The sequence below is a fragment of the Orussus abietinus genome, unplaced genomic scaffold (assembly GCF_000612105.2).
Source record: "Orussus abietinus isolate OABI.00-Male unplaced genomic scaffold, Oabi_2.0 scaffold40, whole genome shotgun sequence".
In the NCBI taxonomy this organism is placed as follows: Eukaryota; Metazoa; Arthropoda; class Insecta; order Hymenoptera; family Orussidae; genus Orussus; species Orussus abietinus.
Window position 1 is genome coordinate 376,329 of NW_019394244.1, and position 23,726 is coordinate 400,054.

Genomic DNA, 23,726 nt, shown 5'->3' on the forward strand with positions numbered 1-23,726 from the left:
TGTTATTTTCAATTTTAATTGGTTTCTTTTAGTGTATACGTTGCACCGATAAACTCGTTTGAATTTGTATAAAATGAAGGAAAGTCTAGTGTCCTTACTCATTTCTCCAAATTATTTCATTGCTCGACGAGGTTAAGGAAGTTTCAGCGCTGGGGGTTATTTTAAATGAGGCGCGCTTCTGATTGGCTGTCATGTCTGACGCGCGCTTCTGATTGGCTGTCTGTTTTCGACGCGCCCTGGGTGAGGTATTGTGGGAACTTGATCGCGCGCGTTTAAAGTGGACGCAGTTCGCGTCTGCGCCACGGATGGCGACAATGGCGCTTTTAAGGAGTGACAAGATGGCCGCCGCGCTCTCGCTTCCTTTCCGCCGTGCGTTGTGTTGTGGCATGGGAATGCGTCGTTCTTGCGTTGCCGAGTGTGGAAGCTAGGGGTGATATAATTACGATGGTGCGTATCGACCGAGTAGAATCCCATTTTTCCAATCTCCTGTCTCGGCATTTTGGAGTCTTCTCAGGAAAAATGGAGTCCTATTGTCGGATAATTGGTTAGAATAATTTGCGGGGTCGACTATGGCTCCGTCGATGCTGAAACGCTTTCCTCGGCCACTCGTAGCCATTTTGCTGTCCGTTGATAAATCCACGGAATTTTTGTACCGACTGGTGAAGCGCCCGTCGGGCGAATATAAATTCAATCTTACTACCTACGGTTTATGAAATATTAGGACAGTCTTTTTATGCTTTTATTTTGTGATTAAAGATTAAATAGATTTGATTTTAGTTATTTATGATAGTAGCTTTTCTAATGTAATGAATTTATGAAACCCGCAGTAAAGTATGGAGCTACCGCAAAAGGAAAGCAGTGCGATTAGACTGTCCGTTGTCTCCGAAGAAGTTTCCACATTATTGAGGGAAGCCGAGATGGAGGAAGAAATTATATATAACTCCGGAGGTATGGACGATTGCAGCGATGCAGAAGTTGAAGAGATCGTGGAAATAATAGAAGAAATCGAGGAGGTCGAGGAGGACGACGTCGAGAAGGAGCTACTATCAAAAGGTGACGACATGGAAATAGAAAAGGAGCTGGAAGAGAATGACAGATTATCCAAGAAAGATTATGTGGTCCATAAAGAGAGCGAAATGCTAATTGAGACCATGACAAAGCCAATTAAGAAATCTAGTGAAAACCCAGCTAAGAAACATAGTAATAAGCAAGTCGTGACATATGATGTCGACGAAGATTGGGAAGACGAGGATATCGAGCACGATCAGTACGATCCTAAAGCGACTCGGTTGCTTGGCAATAAAACGGAGTCCGAGGAGTTTATTAATTCAAAGTCTCAGAAGAGATGTGAATCTTTAAGTGGTAATTATCACTTAAGTAGTGGAATAAATCTTTGAATCTATTGAGTAATCAGTGTTTAAACTTTTAGAATACGACCGTCACATGAACGGCACAAGGACCATTGAGATCGCCAACAGCAGCCAACACGAGATCGTGAAGAATGCTGAGAATAATTTAGTCTACACAGTTTTGGGCTCGAAGAAGCAAAGTGGTCCGGTGAAAACATCTGAGGATAAATTCTCCTCTGCGAGATACATGAAGGTATGACTTTAGATATTTTACTGCAATATTTAAAGTCCACCCATCAAACTATATTCACATTTAAAACGGTGTTTTTAAATTACTTGCCAAGGCTAAAAATGACAATTTGCGGTAGAAACGTGGAAAATATTTTGATTGTTTAACAAGAATAATTAAAAATGTTGGGTTATTGAAACTCACGTTCTAATAAACTAGATGGAGCAGTTACAGGAGGATACGATTCCAGTCGAGGGTACTATTTACTACGAAGGGGATGATATCGAGACTCTGTACATGTCACAGACCAGCAACGACAATGAACAGTACCAGTACGGAAGCAATTCGATGGAACAGGAGGAACAAGAGTGGGAATCCGCAGATCAAAGCACTGATCAACAACGGGAGGAAGAGAATTCACAGGTACTGACTCTGTCAAGGTCCTTCGCAGGCTGCTATTAATTTCATTCTGGTTGAAACGTAATTTTATTACTCGTTAAAGGATCAGATTTTCTTGCACGAGGACGAGGATGGTCAGCTTTATTTCAAAGATGACAACGGCACTCTGCAACCTGTCTATCTAACCCCGGATGGAAATTATGCCATCGCTGAAAACAGTAACGAGGACAGGAACAGTCCTGAGAGCGAGACCCAAGTCGTACAACATAATCAATCGGAGTCCGGAGCTCTTGCTCCAAGCTTGGAAATGAGATCTGGAGTTAACAGTAAACAGGTATGTAATTTTAACATTGAAAGTGTAAAATTTTCAATTAATGAGATATCTATGTTTTTAAATATTTTGCTTTCTATTAGACTACCGTCGTACCAGCATCGTCTCTTAATGATGTCGACAACGAGGATAATACTGTTACGATATCTCTGATAATATCTGAAGATGAGCACGGACAGAAGCGAACTCAAGTCATCATTCCAACTACCGACAACCTTAAATGCGAGATCTGTAATAAGAGTTTCAAGACGTCCTTTCAGCTATTGAGACATAATAGACTGAAGCATGCGAGAGAGGAAGATATCACTACGAGGAATTTTCCTTGCGACTTGTGCCCTAAAAGGTAACGTATGGAATTAAGTTCTTCGACGTCTAACGTATTTTGTAGGCCCTAATTTAAGAAGTGTATGTAAATTCATGTCGAAAGTAATTTAATGCGACATTTTCAAATTTAGGTATCCCGATCAGAATACATTGGCTCGGCATCGAAAGAGCCACACTGGTGACAGACCGTACCAGTGTCTCGAGTGTCACAAGAGCTTCCCCACCTCTACTGCGCTGCGAAGACATCTCACTCTCCATAACAATCAATCGCGTCCTTTACCCTGTATCTATTGTGGCCGTCGTTTTATGGAGAAGTCGAGCTTGGCTAGGCACGAGGAATCACACTTGTCGACTAATCAAGGCTCTCTTGCTTGCGAGATTTGTCACAAGGTATTCCTAGACGAGACCGACCTAAGCATGCACAAGAAATATCACGATCCTGACAGGAAGTTTGACTGCGAAGTCTGTGGTCGAGAGTTCAACAGATTAAATAACCTGCAACGACACATGATGGTCCACCAACAGGTATGTTAATTTTAATTAAACATGTTAGTACCATCGATGAATCATTATGAACTGTCATCATTGGTCAGAATAGTTTGGGATATTTTTGGTTTGTAACGTTGCATGGATTTTGCGATTCATATATAGTGAGAAATGAATTAACTGGTGATTTAATTTTATTTCCTGGGTCTTAATTATTATTAGGGTTTGGCAATTTATATACGTGATTTTGTGTGTTTAGCAAGGGGCTAACGAGGAGATATTGGCCTGCGATGTATGTGGCATTACGTACAAATTCATGAGCTCCTTGACGAGGCACATGGTGACCACTCATATGAATCCTGAGAAGTTGAGGCAGCAAGCCGAAGAGCAGAGAAGGAAGAGGGAGAATAATTATAGACGGTATCTGGAGAATCGGAAGATGTACGAGACCCAACATTCTGGCTATAGCTTGAAAAGAAGTTACAACGCCACGAGGGCTGCTGCTGAGAACGACGACGAAAACGTGTGACTTGAAGTTTGATTTAGATCGACTCGAAGTTTCGTATTTCCGTCGTTTCGACTTTCTAACGTACCTACGAATCCATCGATCCACCCTGTATGTGAACCGATATTATCACTATCGCAATTCCCCGCACTATTATAAATATTAAGCGTTACACCGACATTTTTCTGAGACCTAATTCTAAGTATTTGCCAGTACGCCAGCAAGTACATATAAATGAATATGTGCATTTAGAACATTTACATGGAAGGCTTGGCTCTCCGATGTACTATCCATATACATAATAGTTTACAACCAATTGCAAGAACCTTTCTTTCGACCTACCAATGTAGAAAGAGACATGGTTGATATACATATATATTTATATATATACTTTTTATAGCAACTCACATAATTATATACATACACTGGTTCACGTCTAGAAGGAGCCACAACTTATCGTAGTTTTTAGGTTATTTAATATTTATTTGCATAATTTTTTGAGGAGCTTTACAGTACGTACATACAGTGTATACTATTTCGATATAATGTCATCGCGCTTTACACGTGTCTTCAACCGCGATTTTGTTTGGTTCAAATTCCCCGCGTCAACGCAAAGCGCTCAGGACGAGTGGTAGATGTAGAAGTTTGAGCGCTCCACCGCTAGATGGCTGCACTAGTCGGTTCGAAATATAAAGCATGAGCACAGTTTTACTTACGTTTATATTCATCGCTGTTACTCCGATTTTCGTCTTCCTGGTATTCTCTCGTTGATTTCAATTGATTTAATAATTCCTTGGGAAACCAGTGTAAGAGAAGTCGGTTTTAAGGCGGAAAAATGCTGTTAATATTTTCGGGATTTATTTTAAGCGCGTGAAAATGGAGATTTAGAAATTCGACCGCTGTCCACTGCGAAAGGATTGCATCGAGAGTTTTTCCAGGGTTTTATCCGACCAGAGCATTGTTTACAGTTGAAAATGTCTGGGCAGAAATCAGAGAGGTACTAGTATTAGTTTTGCTCCTCAAGGTTGGAAATAAAAATTCATTGTATTTGTGTATTCGCAAAATAAATAACTTGGAGGTTAGGGTAATCATTGTGTGCATTGTTTATGTCTAGTGCAATGGAACGGGCGGATAATTCAACGAACGGTTCTAGCGAGGAGAGATTAAAGATTAAAAATGAAGATAAGTCTAGACAGAAGGGTGGTAAATCGGAAGATGCCGTTGATAAGTGTAACGGTAGGGCGAACAACAACAACGACGGTGGGAATTGTTACTGGTATTTATTCACTTTTATTAATTCAACTTTAACCGACACCGAGTATCGGAGACTAATTCTATTCCTGCTTTTAGCGGCAAGGATAGGAATCTTAATATCGCCGAGCTTTTGTGCGCCAGTTGCTCGAGGTGGTTCCACGAGTCGTGTATCGGTTTTCAACTGGGGAAACTGGTGCCCTTCATGATGAACTACGTATTCATGTGTAAAAATTGCTCACCGACTGGCCTGGAAAGTTTTAAGAAGAATCAAGCTCGTACGTTCTAAAATCATTTCTCAATGTTTCAACGTCATTTCTGAGAAACTTATTCCTTTTCTTGCAGCGTTCCCTCAGATGTGCGTAACGGCTATAGCAAATCTACTTCAGATCTGTCAGAAGGACAGCGATCACAGAACATTGTTTCACAAGGACAAAGACATTATTCCGTTCATCGAGTGCCACTGGGAGAGCATGACAACGATGCCACGCAGGGTCACGCAATCTTGGCATGCAAGGGTACGTTCTTCCACATTCCTATAATCAAACTAACAAAGTAAATTATCCAGTGTATAACATGCTCTAATTTATTTATATATTATTATCTTAGATACACAGGGCGCTTCTAAAAGACGTGGGAACACTCTTCACAATGGATGAAAACAACACGGATGGACAATTGTTCGGTCTCGTCACGCCAGATCTCGTCCTGATTAAGCCTAACTACGAGGCCATGATTAAAGGCGGACACCTGAAAGTCACCGAAATGGGCGTACAACACGTCGGTGTGTAAACCTTCATTAATTTCAAGAAGCATTTCATGTGCAAACCTTCATTAATCCGAAGAAAAAATCTTTCGATGAGGTTATGAGACAAGATGCTTCCGAGAACTGAAATTACATCTAAAAAGAATATCTCCTATCATAAAAATCGCCTTAATTCTTCGGTTTATTGTAAATGTCTATTATGCACTCTTAAAGGTTTTCAACGCGACTACTTACACACTGATGTGCTTATCTTATCGCTGGCATAGGTATCACAATGCTATCACTTTCGCTAAGTATTATGTGCGAAGCAACTCATTGCCTCTGTAAAGTTTAGTTTTGTCATGTAATGTCAAAGTGGTGGGAAGCAGTGACGGAGTGTAAACTGTCATTTACTGAGAGTGCTCTATATGCTTCCGAGCAGATTTAATTTAACGTCTGATCAGCTTGTGATCGAAATATGGGTAATACGATTCGTCTTGAGGTAATACTATTACTTGATTGTTCTTGTCTAAGTATTTGTATTGTTATGGGATACTCAGTGCCGCTGACTGGAGGACTTCGTGGTCGGAATGCGAAGCGAAAGTTCCCTGGCGAAGGAGCAGGCACCGGGCCAGGGAAGAAAGGAAGGAGCTCGGACATGACCACACCGAAACTTCCTGCACATGGATACCCTTTGGAACATCCTTTCAACAAAGATGGGTATCGATACATTTTGGCAGAACCCGATCCACATGCTCCGTTCAGACAGGTAAACAGTTGCGATGAAAATGTAAAAGTTGAGATTAATCCTTCTTAGGTTTGTTATATTTAAAATTTTATCTTGTTTTTATGGAACGGCCCTATTTATTTATTAATTACGTTAATTTCAGGAATTCGACGAGAGCAGCGATTGGGCTGGAAAACCAATTCCAGGATGGCTGTACAGACCGCTGAGTCCATGTGCTGTATTACTCGCATTACATGATCGAGCACCGCAGCTTAGAGTGTCCGAAGACAGGCTTGCGGTGACTGGGGAAAAAGGATACTGCATGGTCAGAGCTACGCATTGTACGAAAGATCTAACCTCTAAGTACTATTTGACAGTTTTGCGGAGATTGGGTTATATTAAACGGTATTAATTGCGTTTTAGGCGTCAGCAGAGGTACTTGGTACTGGGAAGCCACCATCGAAGAGATGCCTGAGGGTTCAGCGACAAGATTGGGATGGGGTCAAGAGTACGCCAACCTGCAGGCTCCTCTCGGCTACGATAAGTTTGGATATTCTTGGAGGTCTAGGTACTGCGAATGGAATTGTTATTAAAATTCAGTTTTATTCTATTTTGTGGTGGTGTATTTTTCACGCCATAGCAACGAATATCAATGATATATGGATTTTTTTTTTTTCCAGAAAGGGTACAAGGTTCCACGAAAGCAGAGGAAAACATTACAGCCTAGCCTATGGAGAAGGTGATACGTTGGGCTTCGTAATATCTCTACCTGATACTCGAGAAGTCTCTCATATTCCTAATACCTACAAAGATAGAGTAAGTGAATATTATAACGGACAAATTATAGTCAAGTAATCATATTTTATTCGACAGCCTTTGGTTAAATTTAAAAGCCACCTGTACTACGAAGAGAAGGATCAAGTGCCGGAAGCACTGAAAGCACTGAAGCCATTATTAGGGAGTAAGATAATATTTTATAAAAATGGAGTCTCACAAGGAGAAGCTTTCGCCGATGTCAACGGAGGAGCTTACTTTCCAACGGTCTCGATCCATAAGAGTGCTACAGTTTCTGTGAACTTTGGACCCAACTTTAAATGTCCACCGACTGATGTTTCATTTAGAGGAGTATGCATTAGTTTCACTTACGTCGAGGTTAAAAAGAAAAAACTGTTGACGATTTATTGTTTAATTTAACGTTTAATATTTTATTTCCCTTTTATTTACAGATGTATGTCAAAGCGGAGGAGGCTATTGCTGAGCAATCGATGGCAGATATTCTTTACTTCACAGAGAATGATGGAAAATTAAGGTTAGACACGTTCTCGTTGTGACATTGATGAACACTTTTTCGTTTAACCTGTACGTCGTTAATTTACTGCATCTGTATAAATGTTTCATCGGCACATTCACTGGGAGAATTGTATCTCGTAGAAATGTCGTGATTTCAAGGTGTTTAGTGCGTGGATTACTGTGAATTTATTTTCCGAAACCTCCTCTGCACGCTGGCGTAGGTGAGACCACTTTGTTACTTTCCTTCCACTGCGCAGGAGTTTTCGCCTTTGTAGATACGGAAAGGGGACATGTGTTACGTGAACTTTGTATCTATACTTCCTGTACAACTCGACAAGTCCGTTCAATACTTACCACTATCGAAAGAGCGTGCACTCCGTTCTGTAATTCCACTTGTAATATTTCATTCACCGTCCGGTGGCGCTAGAAATTATTAAGAAATACAGAGATAAGTAGTTCATCGTACCCAAATATGGTTTTCCTTATCGAGGATCCTTATCACGATTACCTTGATGAGAGGTTGATCCGCAAACTTTTCGGAGACCACTATAACCTTAAAGTGAGTTTCCGATCCTTTTGGTACGTTATGCATGTAAGACTCGTTTAAAATCTCTAAAAATTCAGGTTTCAGTGAATCCTCTAATTTCTTTCTTATGGAGCGTTCTAAATGATTACCGGTTCCTTGAATATCGGTCATTGTTCTGATATAACCAAACGTAGAACGGCAACCTATAAGCGCATCAAGTGTCGAATGAATTTTTTATTTTCAATCGCAAAGAAGATAATATCAAACTTATGTTTACTCCTATCCAACTGTACAATATATTTGTAATACCTTCTGGAACCAAACTCTTTTAATAACTACGAGTGCAACGAATAGTACGTTAAAAAGTGTCAAGTGATTACCTCTAACCAGCGATCCTGATTTTTGCATTCCTTCCCACTTTATTTTAACAAAACTCGTTCAGTGTCCAGTTAATTAGAATAAATTAATCAGTGTCGTAGGAATAACATTTCATTACTTGCTGTAATTTTTTCATGACCCTAATATATATCTCTGTATCTTTTTGGATTTTGGCCTCTACTGTAGGCCCAGTACCAGAATGTCTATTTGTTTTAGAGACGGCCTTTCTTCTTTATCGACTAAGAGGTATCAGGTGACAAGTGCATTAGTTGTCCACATCCTCCACCAGGGAGCAGCACAGGACGCGATCGCGCAACTCATCTCTGCTTCCAACTCACCTCTGTGAGATGTTTAACAAAGCATAAGGTTTGTTCCCCTTCGGTTCATCCCAGTTTATTTAAGGAAAAGGGGTTTTACATTTTGTATGTCAAAAGCTGAGGTTAAATCTGGCAGAACGATGAGATAGATTTATCAGGAGGAATCCAAGTTACTTTATATGATATTGGAGTTGGATCGGTGAGTTGCTTTTTATGGTACGATATTGTACGATATTGTATTTATTAGTGGTTGTTATACAATTGTAAGATATTGAAGGGCAATTTGATTGTATTTTTGGAAATAAGCTTTGGTTCTTTACCTTTTAATTTGGCTGACGAGTTCCTCCTGAAAATTGTGCGTTCCTGTTAAGAGAAACAACTATGTTATTGTATGTTTAGTACTGTTGGAAATGGTTCGAAATAAGGGATTCGAGAAACCACCAAAGGCCAGGATTAAGTCTTCGGGCCAAACCGATTCCAGAAGGGAGGATAAACTGAAAATGTCTCCGTTCGTTACTTCTTTGACTACCGTTTGCATTGGAATCGCTGCTTGGTTCAGTTACAAAGGATATCTTGAAACTCGAGTTAACACTCCATATGAAACTGAGAAGGTTTGCTTTTGTATAATTCCTTTTAATCCTCTCGCTGCGACGACTGTATAATTACGAGAGGTTAAAAAATGTCACTGGAGTAATATTTTACAGTATAATTTGACTTATTTTCGTTCGTTTAGCTGATTACATTTAGTGGGTCGAGCGATACATCTCGATATTGGAATACGTATCGCCCAGGTTTATATTTCGGCATGAAAACCAGAGATCCAAATTCTTTGGTGAACGGCCTTATGTGGTACTTTCCGCATTACTTGCGGCAGACTGGAGGTGGAATTCGTCACTGGTGCGAGCAAAGCGATAAGTTAGATAAGTAAGTGATGCTTAACTTTTGCAGATGTACTAAATTAAATCAATACCTGAATATTTATTCTAAAGGTTGCCTGACAAATATGATTTATAATTAGGTATGCCTGGTTAGAGCACGACGGGAGGACATTTGGCGTTCAAGAGATAGTCGACAGTGGCATCGTTTTGAAAACGACATTTGTAAAGAGACGGGGTGGTAATCACGGTGGAGATTGGACTGCAAAAATTGGATTGACATCAGAAAAGCTGGAACACGAAGGAGAGATAATTTCTTTACTATTTTATACAGCCGTAGAAGAGAAAACCAACGGTTGGATTAAACCAACTCTCGGAGTCGACAATCAATTGACAGGAGTCGAGGGAGTCACTCAGGGTCTTGGAGCTTTCAGATTAACAATTAATCCCACGCAAGGTGTCATTGAAGAACGTTCATTCCTAGCAACCGTAGCTCCAGGTTTGCACGTTTTAAAAGAAGTCGTACTTCAAAACCTGAGACTCGCTTCATACAAGGGATCTTTGAAACAAAGGATCGTTCTGGCCGGTGAACAATTACCAGTTTCTCCAGAAGGGAACAAAGTGGAGCCGAACTTCATTGTCACCCAAGTTACTGCGAGAGTTCCTTTCGAGATAGAAGTAAGCTTCGAGTCGGGTAGTGTCATCAATCGTCCTGAAAAATTGACAGGTGAAAATTATGACGCAGCTCTGGAAAAGCAACGATCAACGTTCGATGAGAAATTCGAGAATATATTCAAGCTCCGATCTAAAGGCTACAAGGAAGACGAGATCGCATTTGCCAAAATGGCATTTTCTAACCTAATTGGTTCGATTGGATATTTTTATGGCAGTTCACAAGTGCAAAGCTCCTACACCAAAGGTCCGGTACCTTATTGGAAGGCTCCGTTATACACTGCCGTGCCCAGTCGAAGTTTCTTTCCGAGAGGCTTCTTGTGGGATGAAGGATTCCATGGTTTACTCATCTCAGCGTGGGATTTAGATATCGAATTCGACATCATAAGTCATTGGTTCGACTTGATGAACGTGGAAGGCTGGATACCGAGAGAGATGATACTAGGTCAAGAGGCTTTGTCAAAAGTGCCGGAAGAGTTCGTCACTCAAGTGAACACAAATGCCAATCCTCCGACATTCTTCCTAACTTTAAACTTCATCCTGGAGAATTACAGGACAGAGTTGACGGAGAATCATCTCAGGCTTCTGGATAAACTGTACCCTAGATTGCAAGCATGGTTCGACTGGTTCAACACGACTCAGACCGGAGACCTTCCTGGAACATATCGCTGGAGAGGGAGAGACAGCACCACGAATCGAGAACTCAATCCAAAAACTCTGACGTCTGGCTTGGATGATTATCCCAGAGCTTCTCATCCGAACATCGATGAACGTCACATTGACCTCAGATGCTGGATTGCCTTCGCTGCTGGAATTATGTATCGCATCGGAGAGGTTCTGAATCGACCTAATGAGAAGTACTTTCATACTCATAATTACCTATCGGATAATAAACTATTGAACAAACTACACTGGTCACCTGTTACGCAGACTTATTCAGACTTTGGTTTACACACCGATAAAGTGGTTCTTCGAAGACCTGCCCCAGTGCCTCGGTCTCATGCACCTAATCTTGAAATGGTACGAGTCGTCACGGAAGATCCAACTCTGCGCTTTGTGGATTCGACTTTTGGTTACGTGTCTTTGTTTCCCTTTATTCTGGAGATAATTGAGCCCGACTCGCCGCAGCTGGAGAAGATTCTCAATGATTTAGTGAAGGAAGATCTTCTGTGGACGAAATATGGCCTTCGATCGCTTGCTCGATCTTCGCCACTTTATATGAAGTTTAATACTGAACACGATGCACCTTATTGGCGAGGGCCTGTTTGGATGAATATTAATTATCTGACGGTTAGGGCTTTGTATCGGTACTCGAGAATATCTGGACCTTATCAGGACAAGGCAAAGAAGATTTATACCGATCTTAGGCAGTGTTTAATCAGAAACGTCATATCGGTGTACAAAAAGTCAGGTTATGTCTGGGAAAATTATGCTGACAGTAATGGGGAAGGTCGTGGCAGTCATCCGTTCACTGGGTGGACTTCGTTGACTGTTCTACTCATGGCAGAAATTTATTAAGGTCTTTTATTAATTTATATAGTGAAACACTTCAAAGCGGAGGTATCGATCGAATAGCCGGAACGTACTTCGTAGGACACCTGCGCAACACTTTAGTCTTTTCCAATGGCCCACAAGCATTTGTGTAGGATTTATATCGCAGACAAAGTAATATATATTTGATAAATAGGGTCCTAGATTTAATATGAATTTAAAATGGACATTAGTCACTTTAGTGGTCGTTTATCGCAGTCTCTTACGTTATCATACATAGGATCGTTTTAAGAAGTATCAGCTGCAGGTTGATATTAGTGTAAATATATATTTTCTCTTTAGAGAGTTATAGATGCAAAATCAAATGTCACAGAGTACGAGTAGATAGCGATGGAATAGAAAAAGCACTTCTAAAACTATTCTAAACAGGCAGTTTATTTAATGCAACTATAAACTGCGTAATAAAGGAATAGGTGTTTCGTTATTACGGTACAGACTTTTATATTCAAATCATTATACTGCGTTACTTTTGATAATAATGCAGTATCTATTAGAAAAATATCACAAAGAAATATGTAATTAAGACTGATTAAGTCGATAGACTTAAGCAAAGAGTAAATGCATTTCCTTAGTGAATTTGACTTTTTCTGAATTATCCTGTAGAAGGTTTGGGGTATTTTTAGAATACCGAGGCATTTAATTGATCTTTAAGACTATCATCCGATGATAGTCCTTCGTAATGATTCTCTTTTAAACTGTTCCAATTTTGGCTGTGACTCGTTGAAAATACTAATAGAATTAAATATGAACGAGTTAGCTCTAATTAATACTGTTCGACTCTTGTAATAACACTATGAACCTATTAAAGTGCATATTTTTGCAGCAATACGGTATCTTCTTACTTAGACTTAAATTGCGGGCGGTTGCGCGTTTTGTTGCAGTACAGGGTGTTCGATAATCGATTCTGGTCGATCTCGACGCGACTTATCCAAGATGGCCGCGAATGGCTTCCTTCACGGCGCACCTGAAGAGCTAGGTGTGCTCGTCGAGGCTGGAGTCGATTTTCTAAGTTTTAAGCCGAGGAACAAAGCTTTAACTCGCGAATAATGGAGCCTTATGACGTGATCGTTAATCAGCCAGTCGTAATTGACAACGTGAGTGCTCTGTTAATTAATTAAAGCCTATAAAAAGAGTGACAGACTCGCCGTGTTCCATGTGTCAAATCGAGGGCCGAACCATTCGTCATATTTTTGCGAATAATCTCTCGACGTTTAAACAGATCCGATTAAATCATTTCCATTGTCACTTAAGTATTATTTTTGTTGTACTGAGTTTATGACGGTGCTGTGAATTTATCCCTTTTTTGGGAATTTTAATGACCGAGTCCTCGTCAACTTAAAATCGATTCCACGTATATTTAAATTCTGTTATTTTCATGTCTCAGGGCTCAGGTGTCATTAAAGCGGGATTTGCGGGAGACCAGATACCGAAATGCAGATTTCCAAATTAGTAAGTACCACGGTTAAAGTCCGTGACCAGATTCCTAAACAGGACTCTCCGATTTGGGGGTTATCGACAGGCGGTGACATCGATCTCGCCAACTGTTGAGGGAAAAAAAAGAGAAAATGCAAATTTGAAGGGATAAACTTCTGCGATTAACTTAATATTTCTTCAACTTTTAGTATCGGCAGGCCGAAACATGTCCGTGTTATGGCGGGAGCCCTGGAAGGGGATTTATTCGTTGGACCGATAGCGGAGGAACACAGAGGCCTTCTTTCGCTTCGCTATCCCATGGAGCATGGAATCGTCACGGATTGGAATGACATGGAACGGATCTGGTCATACGTTTACAGCAAGCATCAATTAGCTACATTTAGCGAGGAGCATCCGGTGTTGCTAACGGAGGCTCCGCTTAATCCTAGGAAAAATCGCGAGAAAGCTGCGGAAATATTCTTCGAGACCTTCAACGTCCCGGCTTTATTTGTGTCCATGCAGGCTGTACTTAGTTTGTAAGTTGCATTGGGATTAAAATATGGAATTTATGGGGTATATAATTGAGATATCTTGATTAATATTTCTCGTGCCTCAGATATGCAACAGGAAGGACTACCGGTGTTGTTTTGGATGCTGGAGACGGCGTCACTCATGCTGTACCTATTTACGAAGGCTTTGCAATGCCTCACAGTATTATGAGGGTAGACATAGCTGGTCGTGACGTTACGAGGTATCTCAGGCTGTTGCTGCGCAAGGAAGGCATTAATTTCAAGACCACCGCAGAGTTTGAAATCGTCAGGACGATAAAGGAACGGACGTGTTATCTTCCGAGTAATCCTCAGAAAGAGGAGAATATCGAGCTAGAGAAATTCTCGTACATTTTGCCCGATGGAAGTCACCTCGAGGTGAGATTTCTAATTGTTAAAATGCGTATATTAGATCCTAAGCTATGCAAATTCTTTACAGATCGGTCCTGCACGATTCAGAGCACCCGAAGTGCTTTTTAGACCTGACTTGATTGGCGAGGAGTGCGAAGGGCTTCACGAAGTATTAATGTATTCCATTCAAAAGTCTGACTTGGATCTGAGAAAGGTATTGTTTCAAAATATTGTGCTCTCTGGTGGGTCGACATTGTTCAGAGTGAGTATAGATCAGATCGTGACTATTAAATTTCTACAATGGTGAAAAAAAAAGACATGTCAAATTTTTTTCAGGGTTTTGGAGATCGGTTACTTTCGGAGATTCGAAAGATGGCTCCAAAAGACATCAAAATTAGGGTAAGTAATTAACATTCGAGGATCGAATTATCGTAAGAAATGTTTAAACTTCGTAGTGCTGTCAATAGGTTTATCGACTTCTTTTTTTTTTATTAGATATCGGCTCCTCAAGAACGTTTGTACAGTACCTGGATCGGAGGGTCTATTTTGGCTTCTCTGGACACGTTTAAGAAGATGTGGGTGAGCAAACGCGAATACGACGAGGAGAGTACTAGGGCAATACATCGTAAGACATTCTGAGCCTAAGTTCAAAGATCTAATATAAACTATATATATAAATTATATATATATATATAGGATATTTCTAAACTGGACACAAATAACGCGCTCGGCACAACACTCGCACGAACTGCATTAATCGTACATTTACAATGCTTTCGTCACGCCAGGACTTTATTGCTTACATTAATTAATGAGACTGTCGAAATTCCAGACGTACTAAAAGGTTTAATCCGAAGAATATCGTGAATTCCTGCATTCTTTGCATTCTGTATAATTTATTACTCTGTAAGGAGTCGATTTCATTTCTTTTTTTTACTTTTCTAATAGAGCTGTATAGTGTTCGAGACAATCGGAGTGTTGTTCGGCACTTGATGAGGTTATGTCTGGTAATTGTATCTCTTTCGATTGCATGTCATTCTAAAGATCATTTAATATAAGGAGCTCAGTGAGTTTGTCAGGAATACTGGTGGTTTTGCAGAAGTATTTGTAAATATGTACGCTTTGATACAATAAATTTGTAAAATCTTTGAACGGTGCATCATTGCGTGAGTATATAAAGTAGGGTTATCCGAGGATATTTGCGTTTATTGTTTGAACGATGTTTCGTGTAGACTCGTGAGGCACAACTGGAGTGTTTAGGGGAAGAAGATCTTTGTCTTATTTTACACCTTTTCTTTGACTGTGATAAACAGCTAGCACCATGTAGGTCTTGACGAATCTTCATTGCGTCTTCACTCATTCAGAAAACCAAAATACAAGCTATGCGTTGTAGGTTATAACATTAGGATAAGAGAATAAAAGTCATAATGTTTATTTAAAGGTGATGTTTATGCGTGGTTCATTGTCCTTATAATATTTACGTTTATACAGAAAATAAAGGGACGGCGTTTATATGTATACCTTGATGTTACAATTGGTGAATATTTTGCTTGTATGGATTAACATTTATTTATTTGGTATCGAAGATTAAAAAGAGTCATACTTGGATTTCTTTTTATTGGAGGAGATTTTAAATGGACCGCTTGAAGTACGACTATTAATGGAATTGCGCACTTAAAGGGCTTAAAGGGTCGACAGGAAACAAGAAGGGTCTCGACTCCATGAATATGAAATTTCCTGATTAAATAATCAATAATCTGCCGTGAGGAGGGGATAACGGGAAAAGCAACCGCGTATAAAATGTTCCAAGGTATTATTTCGTCGTGATTGTTTCCGTGCACTTTGAAAACAATTCTGAAACGTAATAACAGGAGTTGTAAATGAAAATTTCTAGTGAAGACGCGTTCCTAACCTAACACGTTCATTCCTTATTGTAACATGTGTTTTTAATCGTAGCACATGAAGACAGATGAAATGGCTTAGAAGGTATCTATAAAATGAGGTATATATATAAAATTAAGTAATTATATTAATCATTTGTTACCAGGGGAAGGAGAAGTGTCATGATATAGAGTGACAATGACGGTTCATCAAGGGAACAGAAATAACCATTCGGCTCGGTATATCGAATCGAGCCCACAGGAGTCAAAGTACCCTTGTCCAGCTTTTAGGAACGATTCGTTTAGCTGGGATCGACACAGCGGTGCTACTTCTGTTTCCTGGCCTGAGGAGTTAGAGGAAGTTGCTACGCAAAGGATTACGAGACACTGGGAAGCTATCGACAGGAGTTTGTTCGATGAAGCGGATCAGGTTCTGCCTGGACCGATCTTAGATGAGTGCATTCAATGGAGAAGTCAGCTTCCGCACTTAAGGGTCGTTGGCAGGAATCCTGCGTATCGAGCTAACGAGAAGGTTGGCGATTTAAATACAGATGTTAAACGGAAGAACTCTAGCAAGGAGAGACTAGAGAATGAGGAGATAATCATCGAGGATTCCCCGGAGCTGGAGGTAAGTAGAGGTGAAATGATTTAAATTGATCGTTCTTAGTTTTTTTATAAATGTATGAATTTTTCATGCAGGAATTGCACTCTAGTTTAACCGATGATCAACGAGAGAGAGCCAAGGAAGAGATTTTTGACTTAATTTTGAGATTCTTATATGCTGAAGTACTGATCACGCAGAAGGACGAGGATTCTTTGAACGAGGATCTCGATTCGGTTTTACGGATAACTCCAGCACCCACGTGTAATGGTAAAGGAAGTGGAAGAGGCCGGAAGATCATTCAGAAAGATGGTGTTAAAAATGTTAAGAACATTCGGGATGTAAAAGACTCGAGTAAAGTATTTAAGCAAGCATCTGTTGGAGAGGAAGATGTATCGCCTCTAAGGTAGATTAAATAACGTGGTTTAGGTTAGATTTAGAACACAAGTTTTAATATCTCAATATTTTTACAACGCTTCTGTGTTGTTTTCTTATTTATTAGTGAAAATGTGTTGTCTGTTTCGGCACGAAGCCAAAAGGACGGAGTAGAGCTTGAAAAAAAGAGATTATACACTCCCCAATTCGGGAGAAATAAATTGGGAACTGTGTTCAACGAAAGAATCATCGTCAGCCCAGTGCCTTTTGTTGTTAGCACCAGAGAAAGCTTTTCAACGTTAAAAACCATGCCAATTCAATTTATGGGACAATCTGCAGACGTTTCGAAAGCTCCAAGTAAGTGCGATTTAAAGAGTGAGAAATAGATTCGTAATATCATAGTGTAATGAAATTTCTTGTCAGGGTCAAGTAGATATGGGAATTCAGGATTCAAAACTACATCGGCAAGGAAATTATCTTTGTCACAAATTCCTCATTCTGCGTGGCATGCTCCAGTTTGCCCAACGGTCTGGCCAAAAAATGTGAAGCTTGCACCGATTGACATTTCTAGATTCTCAAATAGTAAAAGCAGGTAATTCTTAATTATCTCAATTACAGAAGTTTCATTAAATTATTCGAAGTCTCCCTGAATTCATTTCAGATCTTTAACAACGGCACCAGCTGTACCACTGCGGAGTCGAAATTCTTTGAGTCCTATTTCTCGAACAATTGTACCGAGCTCGATAATTCCTAAACAGGAAAACAGTGACAATACTTTAGAAGTTCATGGAAGACACATCTTTGCCCACTCAACAAGAGCAAATGTCAAATCTAACTCGAATCGCAGCTCAAAAATGACAAAACGTGTCGCGAAAAAAATTCGGGATATTGACAAGTGATAATCCAGCAATGAGAAATCCTTTACGATAGACAAATAAGTATATATTCGTGTCTTTATATCTAGTTAACGAATTATGTCAGTGTTGCGTAGACTGTGATGGAAATCGGAGAGTACTTATAATCAATAATTAATGTTGACCGGTTCCATTTGTCATTGGATGTCATGGTTGTCATTTCGGAACAATAATCGTTCCATCGTTTGATATGTTGCATTCGGTCTGCCTCGCATAAATTAATATTCTATAAAATATACATATATACATGTGTATATATATTTTTGTAGCGCACCAATTCAACGTGTTGTAAATATATGTCAAGAGCATGTGACTCTATTTTCCATCCGGAGTGATTATAGTACATATTCTGATGCATGACTTTAATATTTTATCTTATTTTGTAACTACCTATTTTATATGATTGCCGGATTTTTAAACTTCGCGGTATTTATTTAGAATTGGCATGCGGTGACATCTGGCGAACGAACGGTTAACTCTCGACCATGTTAACCTCATCTCGTAATCGCTAAATCTGTCATACGATCCTAATAGGAAATACTCCAACTTTCTGATTCATTCAAGTGATTCGAATGCTGTGAAAGAAACGACATGCCTTTAAATAAACAGTCGTGTCCAATTCTCGCGACGTTCGGCGCAAGATGTCTTAAAGATCGGTGAACTTTAGAGGTTAGGTGTCTGGCATTGCAACTTGATTTTCACCGCCACGAGGGTTTCACTTCTGCCCTTGAAGAGGAAATCGAAAGTGAGAAAGTTGATTTCTTCCTAAATCTGCGAGGAATTATCTGCTGAATTACAGTTTAATATGAGGAAGTAAGTACAATATGATGTTATCGCTGCGACATGAATCATCTTGCTCGCTATCTTGCCCACCTTGTGTATGAGATTCTTATCGTTTCTTCTTTGGCTTATTTAACCAAGTTATCTGGATTTCGCATGCTGGTGCACAGGATATTATTTCATCGAGCGTAAAGAATCTGGAAGAATGCAGGCAGTACTAGGCACGATTCTTTTTAACCACATGTACATAGCGCTACGTTTAACACTCATGGTGGGTCATAACGATACGTCGTATATATTAACTGTTATATCAGTGATTCCGTTGTGTCCGAGGAACAAGCATGTGACTTTACGCAACTGCAGGGATTGTACATTATAAGCGACTTATTGTTAATCGAACAGCAGTGCAGTATTTTTTTAAAATAAGCAGTTACGCAGCATTATGTACGGAATGCTTTTTCTACCAATCGTCAAGTTTTGGATATCAAATACATCTTGTTCCTAGGATTCATCCATATCGTCATTCCGCTTTTAAACTACTATTTGCTACGATATTATCCATGTTTGAAGTATTATTTTATTCGTTAAGCTTTGAATTCGATGTTTAGTAATTACTAGCTTAGCTTGTCGATTGCAAATATGTGGAATATAATTAATATGGGGTTTTCTATTTCCGTAGTCTTTGAGATATGGATTCATCACGAAACGGCCAGCTGTCCTATCAGACTTTAGAAGTTCCCTGGGAGTTAAGTCAAAGAATGATATCATTGGAGCAAGAAAATCTTCCCGCTCCGATGGTTGGCATTAAGTTTTATATACGCACTCTGGATATTATCTTACATGTGAGAATTGTATTCAATTATTATAGATCGTCGTTATGAATTACAGACTACATCTCAGCCAGAAGAGATCGACAACATTAGTAGAGTGGATTTCGTGTTGGTTCATATGCAGAATGGAAACAGAAATCACGCTCAGAAACGAGAAGTATTCGAAGGCGATCTCATGGATCAAGGCTTGGAACTGGAGTACGAGTACAATCAATCTCTATGCTTCATTAAGATTTATGCCCCGAAGGTACTTTCAAAGATTTACGATTATTTTTAGTGCCACTTTGAGATGCAGAAAATATTAATCGTACACATTGCAGGAGGTGCTATGTAGATACTGCGAGATACTGAAACTGCGAATGCCGATTAAATATTTACCCGAGGAAAGTATAATCAATGAGACCACCGATATATTCGACGATGCTAAATCATGGTTCGGCAAAATATTCAGCTTCGTTAAGTTGAACGATTCCAAGTTCCCCCAACGAGAGTACCAATTAGCTACGGAATTTTCTAGGGATAAAGAATATTTGTAAGTATCGTGGTCTATATCTGACGTTTATTCTGTGGTATAATGTTCTCCCTTTAATAAATCTTTATTAAGTACATTTTCTTTCTTATTAGATTCGACACCGACGATGAAAATTTCTTCCCTGCAAACGTGCGAGCGATGATAGTCAATTTCATTTTGGAGCGTCAATATTTGGGCATCCAACGACTCATAGCCGAAGGTGCCTATTCGGCTGCTTATCCACTTCACGATGTGAGTTGGCATCAAATAATAAATGTTTATCCATGTTCAGAGTACCAAATTCGACTCATCCACGAAATTTAGGGAACGTACAAGCAATCAGGAAGCATTCGTGCCCTTTTGTACGAAGAATGGGGCTCGACGAAGAAGTGGCTGAAACTTCAGCCCTTAGACACGATCCAAGAGTACTTTGGTGTACACTTTGCCATGTACTTCGCATGGCTTGGGTTTTATACATACATGCTCATTCCTGCCAGTATCGCAGGCTTACTTTGTTTTCTTTACGGTAATTTAGAGATTTGTATATAAATCATTATTTGTTATGTATAATTATTTATGAAATGTATGTTTTGACAGGTCTGTTCACTTTGGGATCGAGTCAGTTGGTGCAGGACACCTGCGATCCCTCTGCCGATGATGTGATAATGTGTCCTCAGTGCGACTTCACTTGCGATTACTGGCGACTCAGTGAAACCTGTTTATTGACAAAAGTCACACACTTGTTCGATAATTCTGCTACTGTCGGTTTTGCGATCTTTATGTCCGTTTGGGCGAGCTTGTATCTGGAAACTTGGAAAAGACGTTCCGCTGAGTTGAGCTATCACTGGGGATTGGCTGAGTGGGACCGAACTGCCGATCATCCTCGACCTCACTATTTGGGTACTATCTCGAAGATTAAGTTCTTCAAGGTCAAGGAGAAGGTAATTTATCTTGAAGGGCATTATTTAGTACTTTAGTTTGGCATTTGTGGGGTTATTCACCTAAGAAATCAGTTTAAAATCGTTGGAACGTTGTCACAATTTTGAGGTTAAATGTCACTGAATTACATTCTTGTTTATTATATGACATTAAAGGCGATCGGTTCTGAAAGAAAGAAATTGTTTACATTTATTTTAGAGTAAATTGTCCATTCTAGTTTAATTGAATTTATAAGATGTAACGATTTGCAGGTGAACGCAATCACTCGAGAGAAAGAACCGCACGTCAGTTTCTGGAGAGTTCGAGTCCCCGCAACGTTTTTCAGCTTTTCGGTGGTGTTCCTATTAATTGCTGTCGCTGTCGCAACTGTGTTTGCTATCGTGCTGTACAGAATGTCGATGATAACCAGCAGTTCCCTCTTCGGCAAAGAAGTGGACACGTTCAGCTACAAAATGTTCGCCCTTCCAGCCATTGCTGCGTCGATTAACCTAGTAAGTTCATATTATTTATTTACGAGGATGTTATCCAAGAATACAAGTCGAGATGTATTAAAAAATGTACATCCTCCCTTTTCTACAGGTCTGTATTCTACTCCTGAATTATGTCTACGACTGGCTGGCGTTGTACTTGACAGAAATGGAGTTATGGCGAACCCAAGCTGAGTTCGACGACAGTCTGACTCTCAAGATCTACATTTTCCAATTTGTTAATTACTACGCATCCATATTCTACGTCGCCTTTTTGAAAGGCAAGTTCATCGGGTATCCTAAAAAGTATAATCGCATCCTTGGATACAGGTACGCATGGGTAGAGAATTATTTAATTAAAGGGTTATCGACTCGGTGGAGAGTTACCTAAATGTGGAACGGTGCAATTAACAGGCAAGAAGAGTGCTCGCCTGGAGGATGCCTGATGGAGCTGTGTATCCAGTTGGCCATCATTATGATTGGGAAACAAGGATTGTACACCGCCATGGAGATGATCTTGCCCATATTGTACAAATGGTGGGCCTTGTTTCGCATCCATACAGGACTTAAACAGAAGGACCCCATAGCACCTCGCAGACCTTGGATACGGGATTTGAAGCTCCTCGATTGGGGTATGTCGAATTACGTCTTAATTTGCTCTCGATTAACATCCAGATCAATTTTATAATTATTTTGACGTCTCCAAATCAAGGCCCACGAGGTCTATACGACGAGTACCTGGAGATGGTCATCCAGTTCGGATTTATCACCCTCTTCGTCGCGGCGTTTCCTCTTGCGCCCCTTTTTGCACTCGCCAATAACGTCCTGGAGATGAGGCTGGACGCTACGAAATTTTTACGACATTATCGTAGACCAGTCCCACTGCGAACCAGGGACATCGGGATCTGGGCACGAATCCTGGACAGCCTGACAAGAATATCCGTGACAACTAATGTAAGTAACTTAAGCAGTTTAAACAGTGCGATAGGAATTTTTCTCGCCATCTTAATTGGAGCCGTTTTATTAATTAGGCATTTATAATTGCGTTCTCGTCGAGCTTGATTCCTCGACTGGTGTACATGGCTGCTGTTAGTCCTGACAAGAGTGACGCTGGATTTCTAAATCACAGCCTGGCTTATTTCAACACCGCTGACTTCTTCAATGGGACGCAGCCTCAGAGGTCCTCTTTCGAGAACGTCACCATGTGCCGATACTCAGAGTATAGAAATCCACCTGATCATGAGACCTTGCCTTATAAACGACCCACCGTTTATTGGCACATCTTCACTGCCAGGCTTGCCTTCGTCGTGGTATTTCAGGTAAAATCATGAAATTTCATTTCTTTTTTTTTTTACTTCAATTTTGCCTAAAATATGAAATTTCATTTTTTTTTCCTTTTTCCTTAAATTTGTAAACTTTAATTTTTGCATAAAATATGAAATTTCAAAGGATTATAAATCTGTTTGGAGGAAATCACATTTTTCGTATCGCCTTAATTTATGAAATTAATTATATTATCCTGGGGTTTCATTTCAGAACGTGGTCGGGCTGGTAACTCTGGCTGTGCAATGGTGTTTGCCTGGTATTCCCAGGAAACTCAGGGACCAAATAAAACGTGAAGCGTTTCTAACAGAAGAACTCGTGATGAAGAGAGAAGCCGAGAGGGCGAGACAGAGAGTGAGTCGTTCATCGACGAATCCGGAGAATGTTCATCCTCGAGATAATGAGATGAACGTTCATAAACGAGATCCGACCGAAGTCTGAGAAAGTGATTCCCTGGGGCCCATTAATGGTCCCGATTATTTAGTGTTTACATTAATTTAATGCGATTTAATTGTTGGTTATTTTCCTTTGAAAATCTGGAAACGGCACGAAGAGTTAATGTTAAGATTAACGTTTTGCAGGAACTTACCTTAGCTTGATGTTCCTGGACGTAGAGTCAGGTTTAATCATATTCTCTAACCGAGAGAGTGAATTTTTTATATTGAATATTTTGCGATTGCATTTATCACTGGCATTATTTATTAATGTCTAACGTATGCTACTATTGTGCCTTGTATTTATTGTACACGGAGAGAGTTATGGATTTTTATAGGAAAGTGATGGAATAAAGAGCGGAGGGGATCAGTCGATTGGTTCAATCATGGCTTCCGATACTTCAA

The 23,726-nt window shown here is 39.9% G+C and overlaps 7 protein-coding genes across 11 annotated transcripts; 6 read left to right on the plus strand and 1 right to left on the minus strand.

The window, feature by feature from the left end:
* The first annotated feature begins 338 nt into the window (after positions 1-338).
* Positions 339-3,939, plus strand: LOC105704390 (neurotrophin receptor-interacting factor 1). Of its 2 annotated transcripts, none has more exons than XM_012433581.1 (8): positions 339-447; positions 828-1,362; positions 1,430-1,602; positions 1,798-2,001; positions 2,081-2,311; positions 2,392-2,651; positions 2,764-3,157; positions 3,378-3,939. In XM_012433581.1, the coding sequence occupies exons 2-8, from the start codon at positions 834-836 to the stop codon at positions 3,645-3,647; spliced, it is 2,061 nt and encodes a 686-aa protein (XP_012289004.1). In that variant the 5' UTR covers positions 339-447; positions 828-833; the 3' UTR covers positions 3,648-3,939. The 2 variants fall into 2 exon arrangements, with proteins under 2 accessions (XP_012289004.1, XP_023288609.1); XM_023432841.1 differs by having other exon boundaries at positions 1,807-2,001.
* A 95-nt stretch (positions 3,940-4,034) lies between these two features.
* On the plus strand, positions 4,035-7,700 carry LOC105704393 (set1/Ash2 histone methyltransferase complex subunit ASH2). 2 transcript variants are annotated; one of them, XM_012433582.2, is made up of 11 exons: positions 4,035-4,620; positions 4,738-4,899; positions 4,974-5,152; positions 5,220-5,392; positions 5,484-5,658; positions 6,180-6,388; positions 6,510-6,687; positions 6,770-6,914; positions 7,027-7,162; positions 7,220-7,471; positions 7,573-7,700. In XM_012433582.2, exons 1-11 carry the CDS (start codon positions 4,598-4,600, stop codon positions 7,675-7,677), a joined length of 1,737 nt encoding a protein of 578 aa, XP_012289005.1. In that variant the 5' UTR covers positions 4,035-4,597; the 3' UTR covers positions 7,678-7,700. The 2 variants fall into 2 exon arrangements, with proteins under 2 accessions (XP_012289005.1, XP_012289006.1); XM_012433583.1 differs by lacking the exons at positions 4,035-4,620; positions 4,738-4,899; positions 4,974-5,152; positions 5,220-5,392; positions 5,484-5,658 and adding an exon at positions 5,969-6,101.
* Positions 7,701-7,772: 72 nt separating this feature from the next.
* On the minus strand, positions 7,773-8,768 carry LOC105704394 (DNA-binding transcriptional regulator BolA). 2 transcript variants are annotated; one of them, XM_012433585.2, is made up of 4 exons: positions 8,543-8,768; positions 8,145-8,365; positions 7,991-8,059; positions 7,773-7,903 (listed from the first exon to the last, which is right to left on the minus strand). In XM_012433585.2, the coding sequence occupies exons 1-4, from the start codon at positions 8,568-8,570 to the stop codon at positions 7,823-7,825; spliced, it is 399 nt and encodes a 132-aa protein (XP_012289008.1). In that variant the 5' UTR covers positions 8,571-8,768; the 3' UTR covers positions 7,773-7,822. The 2 variants fall into 2 exon arrangements, with proteins under 2 accessions (XP_012289008.1, XP_012289009.1); XM_012433586.1 differs by lacking the exon at positions 8,543-8,768 and adding an exon at positions 8,472-8,532.
* Positions 8,769-8,879: 111 nt separating this feature from the next.
* Positions 8,880-12,770, plus strand: LOC105704370 (mannosyl-oligosaccharide glucosidase GCS1). Its single transcript, XM_012433520.1, has 4 exons — positions 8,880-9,056; positions 9,257-9,468; positions 9,591-9,781; positions 9,876-12,770. Exons 2-4 carry the CDS (start codon positions 9,268-9,270, stop codon positions 11,920-11,922), a joined length of 2,439 nt encoding a protein of 812 aa, XP_012288943.1. The 5' UTR covers positions 8,880-9,056; positions 9,257-9,267; the 3' UTR covers positions 11,923-12,770.
* Positions 12,771-12,901: 131 nt separating this feature from the next.
* On the plus strand, positions 12,902-15,785 carry LOC105704372 (actin-related protein 1). The gene is made up of 7 exons (XM_012433525.1): positions 12,902-13,049; positions 13,340-13,404; positions 13,578-13,904; positions 13,985-14,294; positions 14,356-14,529; positions 14,604-14,666; positions 14,763-15,785. Exons 1-7 carry the CDS (start codon positions 13,002-13,004, stop codon positions 14,904-14,906), a joined length of 1,131 nt encoding a protein of 376 aa, XP_012288948.1. The 5' UTR covers positions 12,902-13,001; the 3' UTR covers positions 14,907-15,785.
* Positions 15,786-15,972: 187 nt separating this feature from the next.
* On the plus strand, positions 15,973-17,916 carry LOC105704371. The gene is made up of 5 exons (XM_023432845.1): positions 15,973-16,775; positions 16,847-17,154; positions 17,251-17,480; positions 17,547-17,715; positions 17,765-17,916. Exons 1-5 carry the CDS (start codon positions 16,347-16,349, stop codon positions 17,790-17,792), a joined length of 1,164 nt encoding a protein of 387 aa, XP_023288613.1. The 5' UTR covers positions 15,973-16,346; the 3' UTR covers positions 17,793-17,916.
* A 118-nt stretch (positions 17,917-18,034) lies between these two features.
* Positions 18,035-23,726, plus strand: LOC105704409 (anoctamin-4). Of its 2 annotated transcripts, XM_012433615.2 has the most exons (14): positions 18,035-18,850; positions 18,959-19,088; positions 19,497-19,614; positions 19,706-19,894; positions 19,968-20,179; positions 20,272-20,410; positions 20,483-20,684; positions 20,756-21,099; positions 21,349-21,588; positions 21,677-21,894; positions 21,979-22,196; positions 22,277-22,518; positions 22,596-22,883; positions 23,101-23,726. In XM_012433615.2, the coding sequence occupies exons 3-14, from the start codon at positions 19,507-19,509 to the stop codon at positions 23,326-23,328; spliced, it is 2,628 nt and encodes an 875-aa protein (XP_012289038.1). In that variant the 5' UTR covers positions 18,035-18,850; positions 18,959-19,088; positions 19,497-19,506; the 3' UTR covers positions 23,329-23,726. The 2 variants fall into 2 exon arrangements, with proteins under 2 accessions (XP_012289038.1, XP_012289037.1); XM_012433614.2 differs by lacking the exon at positions 18,959-19,088 and having other exon boundaries at positions 18,036-18,850.